Source organism: Terrapene carolina, unplaced genomic scaffold (assembly GCF_002925995.2).
Source record: "Terrapene carolina triunguis isolate 2854851 unplaced genomic scaffold, T_m_triunguis-2.0 Scaffold247, whole genome shotgun sequence".
NCBI classification, from domain to species: Eukaryota; Metazoa; Chordata; order Testudines; family Emydidae; genus Terrapene; species Terrapene triunguis.
Genome location: NW_020664598.1, coordinates 784611 through 796881, shown reverse-complemented (window position 1 = coordinate 796881; position 12271 = coordinate 784611). Strand labels below are relative to the sequence as shown.

General features: G+C 48.0%; 1 protein-coding gene across 4 annotated transcripts in view; it reads left to right on the top strand.

The window, feature by feature from the left end:
* Positions 1–428: 428 nt before the first annotated feature.
* Positions 429–12271, top strand: part of TEF (TEF transcription factor, PAR bZIP family member) — a 14854-nt gene continuing 3011 nt past the window's right edge. For 2 of the 4 annotated variants that reach the window (XM_024200428.3, XM_024200429.3), the window contains exons 1-3: positions 429–539; positions 9400–9726; positions 11965–12185. In XM_024200428.3, coding sequence (XP_024056196.1) covers positions 437–539; positions 9400–9726; positions 11965–12185 — 651 coding nt within the window. In that variant the 5' untranslated portion in view covers positions 429–436. Of the gene's footprint in view, positions 540–6498; positions 6715–9399; positions 9727–11964; positions 12186–12271 lie in introns of those variants that run through there. The other 2 variants (XM_024200425.3, XM_024200427.2) reach the window with 1 other exon arrangement.

Here is a 12271-nt window from a genome sequence, read left to right as displayed (position 1 = left end):
CATGTTTTCCCACTGTGTGTGTTTGCTCTCAGTGCCTGTGATGACCTGCCTCTGTGTGTGTGACTGGCTCTCAGTGTGTGTATTACTTGTCCGAACATCTTTCCAAGCAGCGGGTGACTTCTTTCCCAGAGTTAGGTAACAGGCCCAGTTCTTTGCAGCCTGGTTGGCTGCGGCGGGTCCTATCAGCCAATCCTGCCAGGCGGCCCCGGCCCAGCCAGTCAGGAGGCCATTTCCTCCAGCGGCCAGCTGGGCGGGGAGCGGGAACGAGGACTCGGCTCGGAGGCGGGCTGGGCAGGGTCGGCTTGGGACAGGCTGCTGCTCTCGCTCGCTCTCATCTGCCCAGCCAATCCCGCGCCGGGCACGGCCGCAACTTCTCTCGTGATTCCCATTAGAGCCATCTGCGCGCTGCACCCACTGGCTCCCGTCAGGACACGGCATGTCCGGCTGCGACAACCTCGGCGTCCCGCCTGCCATGGACTTTCCCGAAGTGCTGAAGTCCCTGCTGGAGTACTCCTTACCCTGGGCCGACACGCGCTCAGGTAGGCGGGGGTCCCCTCCCTGCCTGGCTCCCCCCGGCGCTTAGCTGCGCTCCCCTGGGAGAGGGCGAGGCGGGTGTGGGGGGTGCTGGTAAGACTGATCCCCAGCCCTAGGAAAGGGGCTCAGCTGCCGAGCCTTTGGGGCTCTGCTCCCAGCGAGTCTGGCGGGCTTTGCGCCGCAATAGGCGCAGGTAACCCCCCGCATCTCGCCCCGGGCCGATCCTCTGCCCTGTTTGTCCCGTTTCACAAGAACGGCCGAGCCTCCGGGTGTTGCTGCCCCCATCCCCCAGGGGCCCACGGTGGGAACGAGTCACCCAGGGGGTTGGATGTTTGTGGGGCAAACTTTGTGTCTGCTGCGGCAGGGGGTTACTAATGTAAAGCTGGGCAGGGAGCAAGACCGATGTCCCTGCCTCTGAACACGTAGCCTCTTCTTTTCTGGACTTTCCCTCTTGCTGTGTTCCTAGTACAAACCCGCACAAACCAGATGCAAAAAACCCAGTAGGTCCCCTAGTGCAAACTCTTGTCCTTCCCGGGGCAGTGCAGGATAGATCAAGTCACCCTTTCTTGATACACTCCAAGGATTGGGGAATCGCTACACCCAGGGACCTTTCTATTTTCAGATGGGATAGTTGCATGTCCCTTGCAGGCTGCTTTGTGGTTGTTTTAACTCTTTCCTGGCTGAGCAGCGTTCTGGGTGGGAGTGCACGTGGAAATGCCATGGCACACCTCAGTCATGTTTGGACATGTGCCTCCTTACTGATGTTCACTGAACTAAATGTTCTCAGGAAACTGCTGCCAGGACACAGATCTGGTTCTGTGGCAGCAAAAGGGGCTAACATGGTACAGGAGAGGTGCACCAGAAAAGGCATTAATGAAAGAATCTCATAGCCCAGGAGAGAGGCTAATGGGATATAAGTGGGGGCGGGGACGCTGGTAGTAAGTGGCTTATGGCACAGAATAAAAGCAGCTGAAAATTTAATTAGAGACAAGAGGACCTATGGCATTAGGAAGACGGGTGATGACGAAAGGATTAATGTAGCTCCCCACCTCTCTGAATGGATTCATTTTGTCAAGTCCCCGTAGCACAGTCCTTCTGTTGTTGCCTGTAAGTTCACTCCCTCCCTTGCTGGGACCCTGTACAATAACCAGGCTGTTATATAATATGGAGCTGGATGGCTGGTCCTGGACGTGTTTCTGAGCTATCCAGTGCCATGGTGAAAAGCTGACTGAGAGGGGCGGGTGCAGTTGTGGCAGAGCAAGGAAAGCAGTGTCACTAGTGCAAGTCCTGGATGTTGCTCTGGCCAAGGTTGGATTAAGTAAATTCCTTAGATCCTTGGTATCCAGATTCAGCAGAGTGAAGCAACTGGTTGGAATCCATCTAACCTAGGAGAACTGGGAAGAATTTGTTGATGGGGCTAGAGAGGAAATTGGATTATTGATTGTTATGATTATTGGAGGGAAGCATTTAGTCTTAATTGGACATGACTTTCTTTGGCTGCATGGGGGCATGGTACCATGACAACTCCCTCCCTTTGCCTGGGGACCTCCCTGCACATTCCCTAAGTCTCCTTTAGTTCTTAGTTCCCTCTTAGTACACCTCCCTGCCAGAGCCAGCCTTTCCAACCCCCTTTTTCAGGGACCAGGTCTGTCATCACACATACATACCCCTTCTCCATTTTACATACACTCTGCTATCCTGCAGCAGCTCTCCTAGTGGTGCTGATTGCACACATACGCTCTACCTGGTCATCGGCTCCTTATTACATATCCTCTCACCACATCAGAGCTGTGCTTCTCCTCACCCCCCTTTGGAGCTGAATTCCCCATCACAAGCTCCCAGTGTAAAAGCTAAGCCCACTCAGGATTCCCATCTTGCATGTTCCAATTCTTAGTACCAGTGTTAGGGGGCTTATTCCTTCACCCTCTCACTTCCCTGGTCCTTCTCGCATGAACAGAGGGCAACAATACCCGAAGTCCGAAGGCGCAAACAATTCAATGTTTATTGGGGTGAACTTCCAGCAAGCATGATTCCAGTTTCCTTTCTCAGTGTCCCCCTTCCCAGCTCTGATGCCACAGAGCCATCCCTGTTCCCATTCCCCCCTTAGCAAAACATGATTCCAATTTCCCCACTCCCATTCCCTGTTCCCATTCCCCCCCCCTTACTTCCTGATTGACTGCAGACTATATAGTAAAACTTGAGTTCTGCTTAGCTATACCTTAACCAATCATTTTACTGAAATTTAACTAACCAATCCTAACCATGTTACAGTATGTTATTTAACCAATTATAGTCCACCACCTTAATTGTTTACACCCAACAAAATTAATTATACAGCAGACAGAAACAATTACAGAACCTGACAGAGACCATGCAAATAAACATACAAAACAATACAGAAGTGAGGATTTCACAACTACATCTATACAGACATAAGGGTTTTCCAGCTGTGTCTATTGATAAGTAAGTTTTTACCAGACAGAAAACTATCAAACTAAATTTCCTTTTACATGTTCTAGGCTCTTTCCTTTCTCTGGAGGTGATAGGAATATCAGGACAGAATTGTATTCCTAACAGCCCAATAGCACCTTATTTCCATGTGACTAGTTTGGAATGTGAGGATGTGACCATTCACTTCTCAGCTTACGGCTGCCTCTGCTGCATAGCCAAAGGCCTTACTTAGCCTAAGAACAGAGCCTCAGACTGTCACAGTATGAGAAGGCCCTTTCACAGACAGTGATTTTTGATTCTTTCTTTTATACCTCTATAACTAGCTAAGTGATAATACACCTAAATTCTTAAAGTATAGGCCTTTACAGACAGACCTGAATATCTATATCCTAACAACCAGAGCTAAAGAGAAACTGACAATTACATTTGCAAAATCTAAATAAAGCAGGAGGGTGCAGTTGATGTTGCAGTTTCCAGTGACCTACTGCACCCATCCACTTTATTCCATTGGTGACTAGACTCTGAGTATCTAATCCCAGGAAGAGTCCAAGGAAACGTTCCCAAACCAGCCTCTCATATCAGTGTCTGAGGAAGAGCCAGACACTTGACACCCATGCAGAGTGCATTGTGCAGGATCCCACAAGAAGCTCCCTGCAAACTCCTGTTAAGGCCTATGCAAAAAATCATCTTTGTGTAAATTAAACACTCCCTGTGCACAGCCACATGCCTATGACTGTACAAAGCTAATCCTAATGTTCAGCATCTGCTAAACTCATCTGGGAGTAAGTCAGGGAACAAGGTCAGCCTTAGGCACAAGCAGTGCACCTCCACCAAACCAGCTTCCACTTTTGGGGCCTAGAGGTGAGGGAGACACTGTTGGTCTAAATCACTACCTCAGTACTGTAGTTTAGATTCCTTACAGATCATAAAAACCAGCCTTGCCAGGGAAACCGCAGTCTTGAACAAAATGGTGGGAAGCAGATATGAGGACTGTAACTAGTGACAAGTACTGGTTCCTCCACTGGTTGGAATATATTATTTATTCATCACTGCCGATGTGTGTGGCACTTTTACAGTCAAGTAAAAGACAGTGTTGCTGTTCAAAAAATTGTATGTTTGAAGTGTATATCACTCTTGTCTATGCGCTTATTAGCTCTGCTAGCTGAGCTACTGGAGATACTCCTTTAATGCCTGGCTGGGTAGAGATCTGTGTTTTTTGAAATGGAAGATTGCAGGATGTAGTCCCTCCACTTATGCATTTAGGTGGCCAGTGTCATGTATGTATTTGAGTGATACAGGAAACATTCAGCAGGAACAGCGGTGGGAAATTGGTAAAGACAAGATAGGAAAAACAAGAACTCATAGATCACCCCATCCACACCCTGTCAATGACAGATTGTAACTCTGGGTAGTTTCTCACCAACTTCACCAGTATAGTTATATTGGGTCTGCACTTCTAAATCGAGCACCATTTTCCTTGTTTGTTTGAGGGCTGGAAACAACCTCAAAGTTTCTTCCTTCTCCTAGGGGTTTGACATCACATAGGACACACAGCTGCTATTGTCATGATGCAGGACAGGACGAGATCATATCCATGTCACATAGTATCCCATCTAGAGGTTGTGTTAGATTTGATCTCCCCCGATGTTGGCCATAGAGAATGTTTGTTTGCATGATGATATTTGAATTTAAGCAGAGTGGTAGTACTATAGAGTGCTCTGCCTCTTTACATTGCCTTTCACCTAGTTTCCTTATGCCTGTCAATACACCTGTGACCCGATATAACATGAATTCGGATATAACGCGGTAAAGCAGCGCTCGGGGGCAGGGCTGCGCACTCCGGTGGATCAAAGCAAGTTTAATATAACGCAGTTTCATCTATAATGCGGTAAGATTTTTTTTTTTGGCTCCCGAGGACAGCGTTATATCGGGGTAGAGGTGTACACTATGGTTCCCATTAATCTAAAACATTATCACTAGATTTTACTTATCTTCCCTGCTCTCCCCTAAGAACAAAAAAAGCTAAAGAGATGGAAGCTCCAAACACATCTTTACTCAGCAATATTCCCTGGATGGAAAAATAAGGAATAGATTTCCCAAAGTACTCAAGGCCAGACTTTCAAATGCTCATTGCCTACTATTGGGGCAAGATTTTCAAAAGAGTGCTGCATCCAGCAGGTACTATTGTGATACTGGCAGCCAGATTTCAAGAGCTCAGCTCCTAGGTAGCTGAGCTCTCTTGAAACTCTGCCCGATTGTGTTCTTTTGAAAATGTTCTCCAAGAAGTAGAGCAGGTGCTGGTCAAGCAAAAATGATAGATGATGACTTTTGTGCCAGGAGAATGATCATACACATCACTTCATCAGACCCATGAGGGAAGAAGGGGGCTGAGTCTGATTTCACATTTTTTCACTGTGATGACATGATCTCTTTGGCAACAGACAGATATCGTCTGTTTGTACAGTGCCTAGAACAGCAGGGAAGGGTTCTTGGTTGGCCTCTCAGCACTAACATAATAAAGATAAAATAGAAGCACGAAATGATACCACTGCTGGGGAGAAGCAGAGGGTGGGAAGGGAAAAGGAAAGAGGAAGAAATTAATGTATTGCTAGGGTGTTTTGCTGACATTTAGCAGCTGCATACAAGCGGAGGCCGTATCATGTGATCAGCCTTGTCCTCACTGGTAAGGTGACCCGCTATCAGCCAGCTGGGGCCAGCCCGGAGTGGAGCTGAAGTAGTGCGACCCCTAGTGTAGACAGAGGCTGTTTGCCTGAAACCAGGCACGTCGCAGCCTGGAGTCGTTTATCCTTGTGCACACGCGAGGCACTGGCGCTGGGGGAGACCAGCAGGACACAAGTGGGGAAAATCCCCCGCGCGGCCGAGCGCTGGCAGCAGCCCGAGCTGGGATCTCTCCGAAAGCCGGCCCCCCACCTCCTCTGAGGCCGGGGCCGGTGGGGGTAGGCGGGGCCGCGTCCCTGCGAAGGGCAGGGATTATTAGGGAAGCTGGGGGATCCGCTGCGCGCGCCCCGCAGCCCCGCCCCCTCTCCTCCTGAGCGGCCACAGCGGCTAATGGGCTCGCGACTCCCGGCCCGCACCGCTACGCAACTGCAGAACCCGGGGCTGGCCAAGCCCGGCCCCAGGGGCTGCTCCCTTCCAGTGACTGGGCTCGCGCGCTCTCCTGCGATCGCCGCAGCACTAGTGTGCGCGCGGCTGTTTTCACACCCCTCCCTCCGCGCGCGCTCTTGCTTGGGGGGGCCGGAGGGGCGGGACTAACATGCTAATAAATCACACTCCTTCCTTGCACTTTCCTGGGCTGCGCCGACCGAACGTGTCCGCCTATGGCCAATGGGAGCGCCTCCCTCGAGCAGCGCAGCCAATCACAGAAGGCGGCCTGGGTTGTGGGCGGGAAGTGAGGGAAGCTCGCGCTCATGAATAAAGAAATAAGGCGAGGCTGGCTCGTGGCGTCAGCTGCTGGCGCGTGCGCCTTGGCGGTGTCTTTCCGGGAGCTGCTGGCGCAGCCCTAATTCTTAGCCTTCCGCTGCGAGGGTCTCGGCGTTGACGCCGCTCGCCGGACAGCGGGGAGCATGCCCGGCCGCGCCGCGCGCCAGGAGGCAGCAGCGGGGAGCGCGGGGGCGGCCGCCTCCGCGCAGCAGGAGCGGAGCCTGGCGGGAGCCTTCCCGCTAGTGCTGAAGAAGCTGATGGAGAATCCTCCGCGGGACGCGCGCCTCGGTGAGGGCGGGAGCGCGCACGCACGGCGCGACCCCGAGAGCGGCCGGAGCGCGCGTGTCGAGGGGCGGGGCGAGCCCCAGCTCCCTGGTTCCCGGGGCGGGTCCAGCTGGGCCGGGGCCCGCGAGTGCCCCGCGTTGCCCCCAGCCCCGCCCGCCGGGCTCCATGCTAGGGCCGGGCCCCGGCCTGGGCTCCAGTGGCTGCTGGCGGGCGGCAGCCGCTGGAGCGGGGGGAGGAGATTTCCCCCTCCTTAGCCACAGGCCGGGGCTGCCCTGAGAAGACTTGTGGCCTCGGTGACTGACCTGCCCGGAGTCTGGCTGCAGCCTCGGGGCTTTTTGCCAATGCAAAATAGCGCAACATCAAACAACAAAATCTGCCCCCGCAGCAGCGCGGCCTGTGCCCCAGGGCTGGGCTTTGCTCCCTGCTCCAGGCATTGCCACCTGGTGCATGCGAGCGTCCAGTTGCCTTACAACTCCAGCCGAAATCAATGTGCTTTACAAAACTAAGTCATCAGTGTCATTTGCATTTGGTTCACTAATATGTACTTATGCTAGTACTCGGAGATCTCAGGCAAGACTGGCTCTATTCTGCTAGGCACTGAACAAATGCATAGAAAGACATAGTCCTATCTGAAGAGCCTATGATCTACTATCAGCATGTGTGTTCCTGCTAGCTGTTGAGGAGTCCCGAGCCTCTGGCTGGCGAAGCAATTACTTTCTCATCCAGGTTTTTTCGTTCGCTATGAATTAAATTTCCTTCTGTGCTTTTAAACATAATGTGCAAAATACAGCAGGTTGAAGTAACAATGGTACCCTGTATCACAGTGCTGTCCTTTTCAACAGAAACCTCATTCTTGCCTTGAGACTTTCGAAGGCATATTCCACTGATTTTATATATATATCAATATTCCACCTTGATTCTTTCCTGCTAAGGAAGTCATTTGAAGTAATGTCTGCCAGAATAATTGGGGTAGGGTTTTCTAAGGGTTGGTATGCAGGATCTTCTAAAATCCTAGCAGGGCTAAAAGGCTATCCTGGTCTCTCTGTGTGGTTGACCCTACTGACTGATCTATTCCATCTGGTTTGGAACAGCCCAGTGTTCTCAGGTTTGTGCATTGTGCTCTTTGCCAGGCTTCCCTATGTGAACAGTGAAGAGCCAACCTCTGATCCAGTAGGATTTACATCTCTCTGGAGTGTGTCATTCTGGTGACTGTTGTTTTATTCAGAATCAGAATGATGGTGCTGTCTATTTCTACATTGCAGCATGAGGAAATTTAGTTTTACAATTGCTGAGCATTCTTGCAAGTATATATTTATACTATACTTTGATCACACTTGCTGCATGAATTGGTATTGCTGTATACACTTCCCACACAATAGCCTGTATGTAGACTTCCAACCCCAAATGAACATCCCATCAAGCAGTAATTACCTGGGGTTCCTGGTTTCCACAGCGCAATCTTCACTGTATTGCCTAAAGTAAGAGGAACTCTCATCCAGGTGCTCTTGTGTGGGAGTGAGCACCTCACAAAAATTGGAAAAAATCTCATTGCTCTGCAGCCATTCCTCCTCATCCCAGGTCTTGACCATCATGCTTTCACCTGTCAGCGGATGTGCTTCTGCCCCCAAAATGGTACTCAGTCCAGTAAGGTCTAGAGATAGGCACCTGATCTGAGTATGAGTGAGGTGTGGTTTCATGGACAAAGTAGTGTCATTATTTAAAGCTGTCTTCTAATTCTTGTGGGCCTCATTCTTTGCTGAGATTCTACTCAGTTTATCTATGACCTTCAGCAGTCAGTTGACTACGCTTCCAGGAATTCAGTCAGAAATGGGCTTTGCTTAGCATAGAGACAACTGTGCTTCTCCTGTGTATGACCTATAGTGTAGTTTATACAGAAAATTTCGTCAATCTCTGGGGGAAATTCTAAGATGTTCTCCTACAACCTCCCCTTTTGGGGAACTGTGTGATAGGTACTTTGACCTATAACAAAATGTTAGAGGGAGTACTGTGTGGGGACACTGAATTTTTTTCAGGAACAAATGCTTTTATAAATGCTTAGCTGAACTGTTACAGTTAGCATTTAATGTAGATGAACTTTGTGTTATTTCCAAATCCAATATGAAAATCCCCATTTCCTCCCCCCCCTTCTTGTACCTAATCTTTCCCTCTTTGCACTTCTCTCCCAACTTCAGGATAAACGTTCTTGTTACCTCAAAGGCTTCTTAATAGTTTCCATTGTAACCTGACCCTTCCACATGTACTTTTCCTGTCTTCCAGGAAAAGCCTGGGAGAAACAAAATATCTGTTGTAAATCCTAAAGATAATCAAATCTAAACTGTGGTGAATCATGGTGCTTAGGAGCATGTGTATTATACCACCCCTGGGTGGGTTGTTGGCAATGTGGATTAAACAGAGGACCTCTATGCTAAAAGACCCTGCTCTCTTAGCTCCAAGACTTTAATGTACCTGTAAATCTCTGTGGCCTACCTATTAGATGGAGACCGACAAACTGTTAAGTGTGTGTGGGTTACACATGGAGATTGGGCTGAGTAAATTGATGTAGAACGTGTCAAGGAGTGAATTTCCTTGCTCTGATGGAGTCTGTATTGAACTCTTACCATTATTTAAACCTAGTCTTTAATCTTCTAACCCATATTTTACACAGTGACCTTTGTTTTTGTCTTTTAGATAAAGAAAAGGAGAAGGTAAAACTTGAGGAGGATGAAGCAGCAGCTGCCAGCACTATGGCAGTCTCTGCCTCCCTCATGCCTCCCATTTGGGACAAAACCATCCCTTATGATGGGGAATCTTTCCACCTGGAGTACATGGATCTGGATGAGTTCCTCCTGGAGAATGGAATCCCTTCGAGCCCTGCTCACCTAGGCTTGAACCAGAACCCGCTCCTGCCTGTGGCTGAGCTGGAAGGAAAAGAGCCTGCCAGTGCATCTGCTGCCTCTCCTCCCTCATCATCTTCCACTGTAGTTTTCCAACCATCTGAAGCTGCCTCCGGCACAGGTAGGTGAAATACTTTGAAGCCATGTGGATGGTTTCTGTTGTTGTTATATGTAAAGAGGCCTCAAACCTGGGGAGAAGCATTACCACCCTGCTGAGATTAGCTTCAGAAGCTTAAACAGCATAAATGTGTTTAGCCTATAGAGTTTCATTCTTCTGTAAATTCCTGCTAATCTTTATGAAGAGGTCTTTCCCACTCCCAAAATAACTTAGGGCTTGTCTACACTTACTGCTGCGGCGATCAATGCTTCGGTGGTCAATTTAGCGGGTCTAATGAAGACCCGCTAAATCGACCACTGATCGCTCTCCCGTTGACTCCTGTACTCCACCTGATCAAGAAAAGTAAGGGGAGTTGATGGGAGAATGTTTCCCGTCAACATTGTGTAGTGTGGACCCCACGGTAAGTAGATCTAAGCTATGTTGATTTGAATTACACTATTCATGTAACTCAAATTGCATAGCTTAAATGGACTTTTCCCTTAAGTGTAGACAAGGCCTTAGTGCCACTGCCGCTTAGCCACTTCTCATTAGAGTATCTGATTGCAAATCTTGTGGCTGTTGATGCTAGGGAATGAGCCCAGCTAAAATAAGAACCAGCACAAACATTCTCCCACAACTGAAGCAGGACTTTTTTTGAGGTTTTAACATCTCTTTTAAAAAAAAAAAAAAACAAAAAAACAAAAAAAAAACACATTGCTTCTGTGCTGTTTTGTTTCTAGTTGGAATTGGAAAATCTGAAATACCAATAAAATTAGCCTTTCTAATTGGTACTTCTAACCTAGCAAGAGTCTGGAATTCCTTGAATTCTTGTGGAAAAATCTGTTACTATAAGATCTGCAGGCTTGATAGGTTCAGATAAGCTTTTGAACACCTTGGTGGCTCAGTCCGTTGAGGTAAACCATTAGTAGTTAGTGTACATCCAATGAACTTTGCTTTATGGAAATGTTATAATAAAGCTTGTGAAATGTGACAGCTAAGTTTTTTGGACAGAGGCTGTTTATATTTTAGTTTTGACGCTCCAAGGAATGCTTGGAAGTCTCTTGAGTACCTGAGGTGAGAAAGGAGAGACAAAAAAATAAAACACATTTCTGGTGCCTCCACCCTAGCTACCCGTGACCTGATCCTAGATAGCGGTGTGCATATCTGGAGAGGAGCTTCACTTTTCAGTTTAGTGCTGTATTTGGGAACTCCACACAATAACACTGCACAGACTTAATGGCTTTTTTGTGAGAAAAGAACCTGCAAGAAGGCTTTATGGAAAGGGCCTGAACCCTGACCCTCTTTCCACAAACCTGGTAGACAAATGCACAACATGGAATACAAGGTTTCTTTCCTCTCTCCTGCTGAAAAACCATGCATCAAGTGCTCACTTGTGGACTCCATGTTTATATATGATGTGTTTTATGTTATCCTTTGGGTATAGCTTTTGTTGTTGTTTTCTCCTAAACTCTTGTGTAGTGTTGCTAATGTTTTACTGCCCAGATATGTGGCTGCATTTCACTAGCGGAAGAAGAGATTCATTTATCCCTGCCTATATTTCACTTCGTGCTAAAATCTGCAGTTCATCTGTATGAAAGATGTTTATAAACATAAGGTTACTGTAATGTGACTTTTAACTTGTGTCTTTAAAGGTCATGCTTCCATTCTGTTTTTGTCACAGTACACATCTCTTCCACACTGGGCCCTCTGTTATTACTCTTCCATTTACATATAACAAATAAGGAAGAACACGATGTGTGGATTTTTATCAAACCTCTATTTTTCATGCTGAAAATCAAATTTTGCGTGGTCTTCAGTGGGCTGAGTGAGAGAAATCTCCAAGCCAGCTCATGCTTCTGTGGGAATTTCTGAGCCATAAATGGCAGGGAGATAGAGCTCTGAATTTCTGATTTAACTCTGTTGGAGCAAATACTTCTTATATGTAGCGAGGTGCACAAGGGAGAAACTGATATCTTTCTGCCATTTTTATCTTCTTGTATCTCTCATTCTGGGCATGCATGCCCAGGGCTTGTATTTCTTCCATGGTGAAGGAGGTTATCCAGCATTTCTGTGTAAGGCTGAGATGTTAGTTCCATCCCCTGCAAGAGATATGTCTTGTACAGTACTGAGTTGACTATTAAATAGAAGTGATAAATGTGGCATACACTAGGACAGTGAGCAGAGATGCCCATATATGGGTACCTGGATTTATTTTGTTCGTCATGCTGATCTCCTATTGTGATGTTTACTGCCTTTCTCTAGAATCCTCCCCAGAGAGTGAGAGAGAGACTCCGAGCCCCGTTGATCCAGACTGCATTGAGATTGATGTGAACTTTAATCCTGACCCTGCTGATTTAGTGCTCTCCAGCGTGCCCGGTGGTGAGCTTTTCAATCCTCGCAAGCACAAGTTTGCTGAAGAGGACCTGAAACCACAGCCCATGATCAAAAAGGCCAAGAAGGTTTTTGTCCCAGATGAGCAAAAGGTAACAGACTTATTATATCAGACTGATGAGGCTTTGCTCGGGGGGGGGGGGGGGGGGGTTTTTTTTTTTTTTTTTTTTTTTTTTTT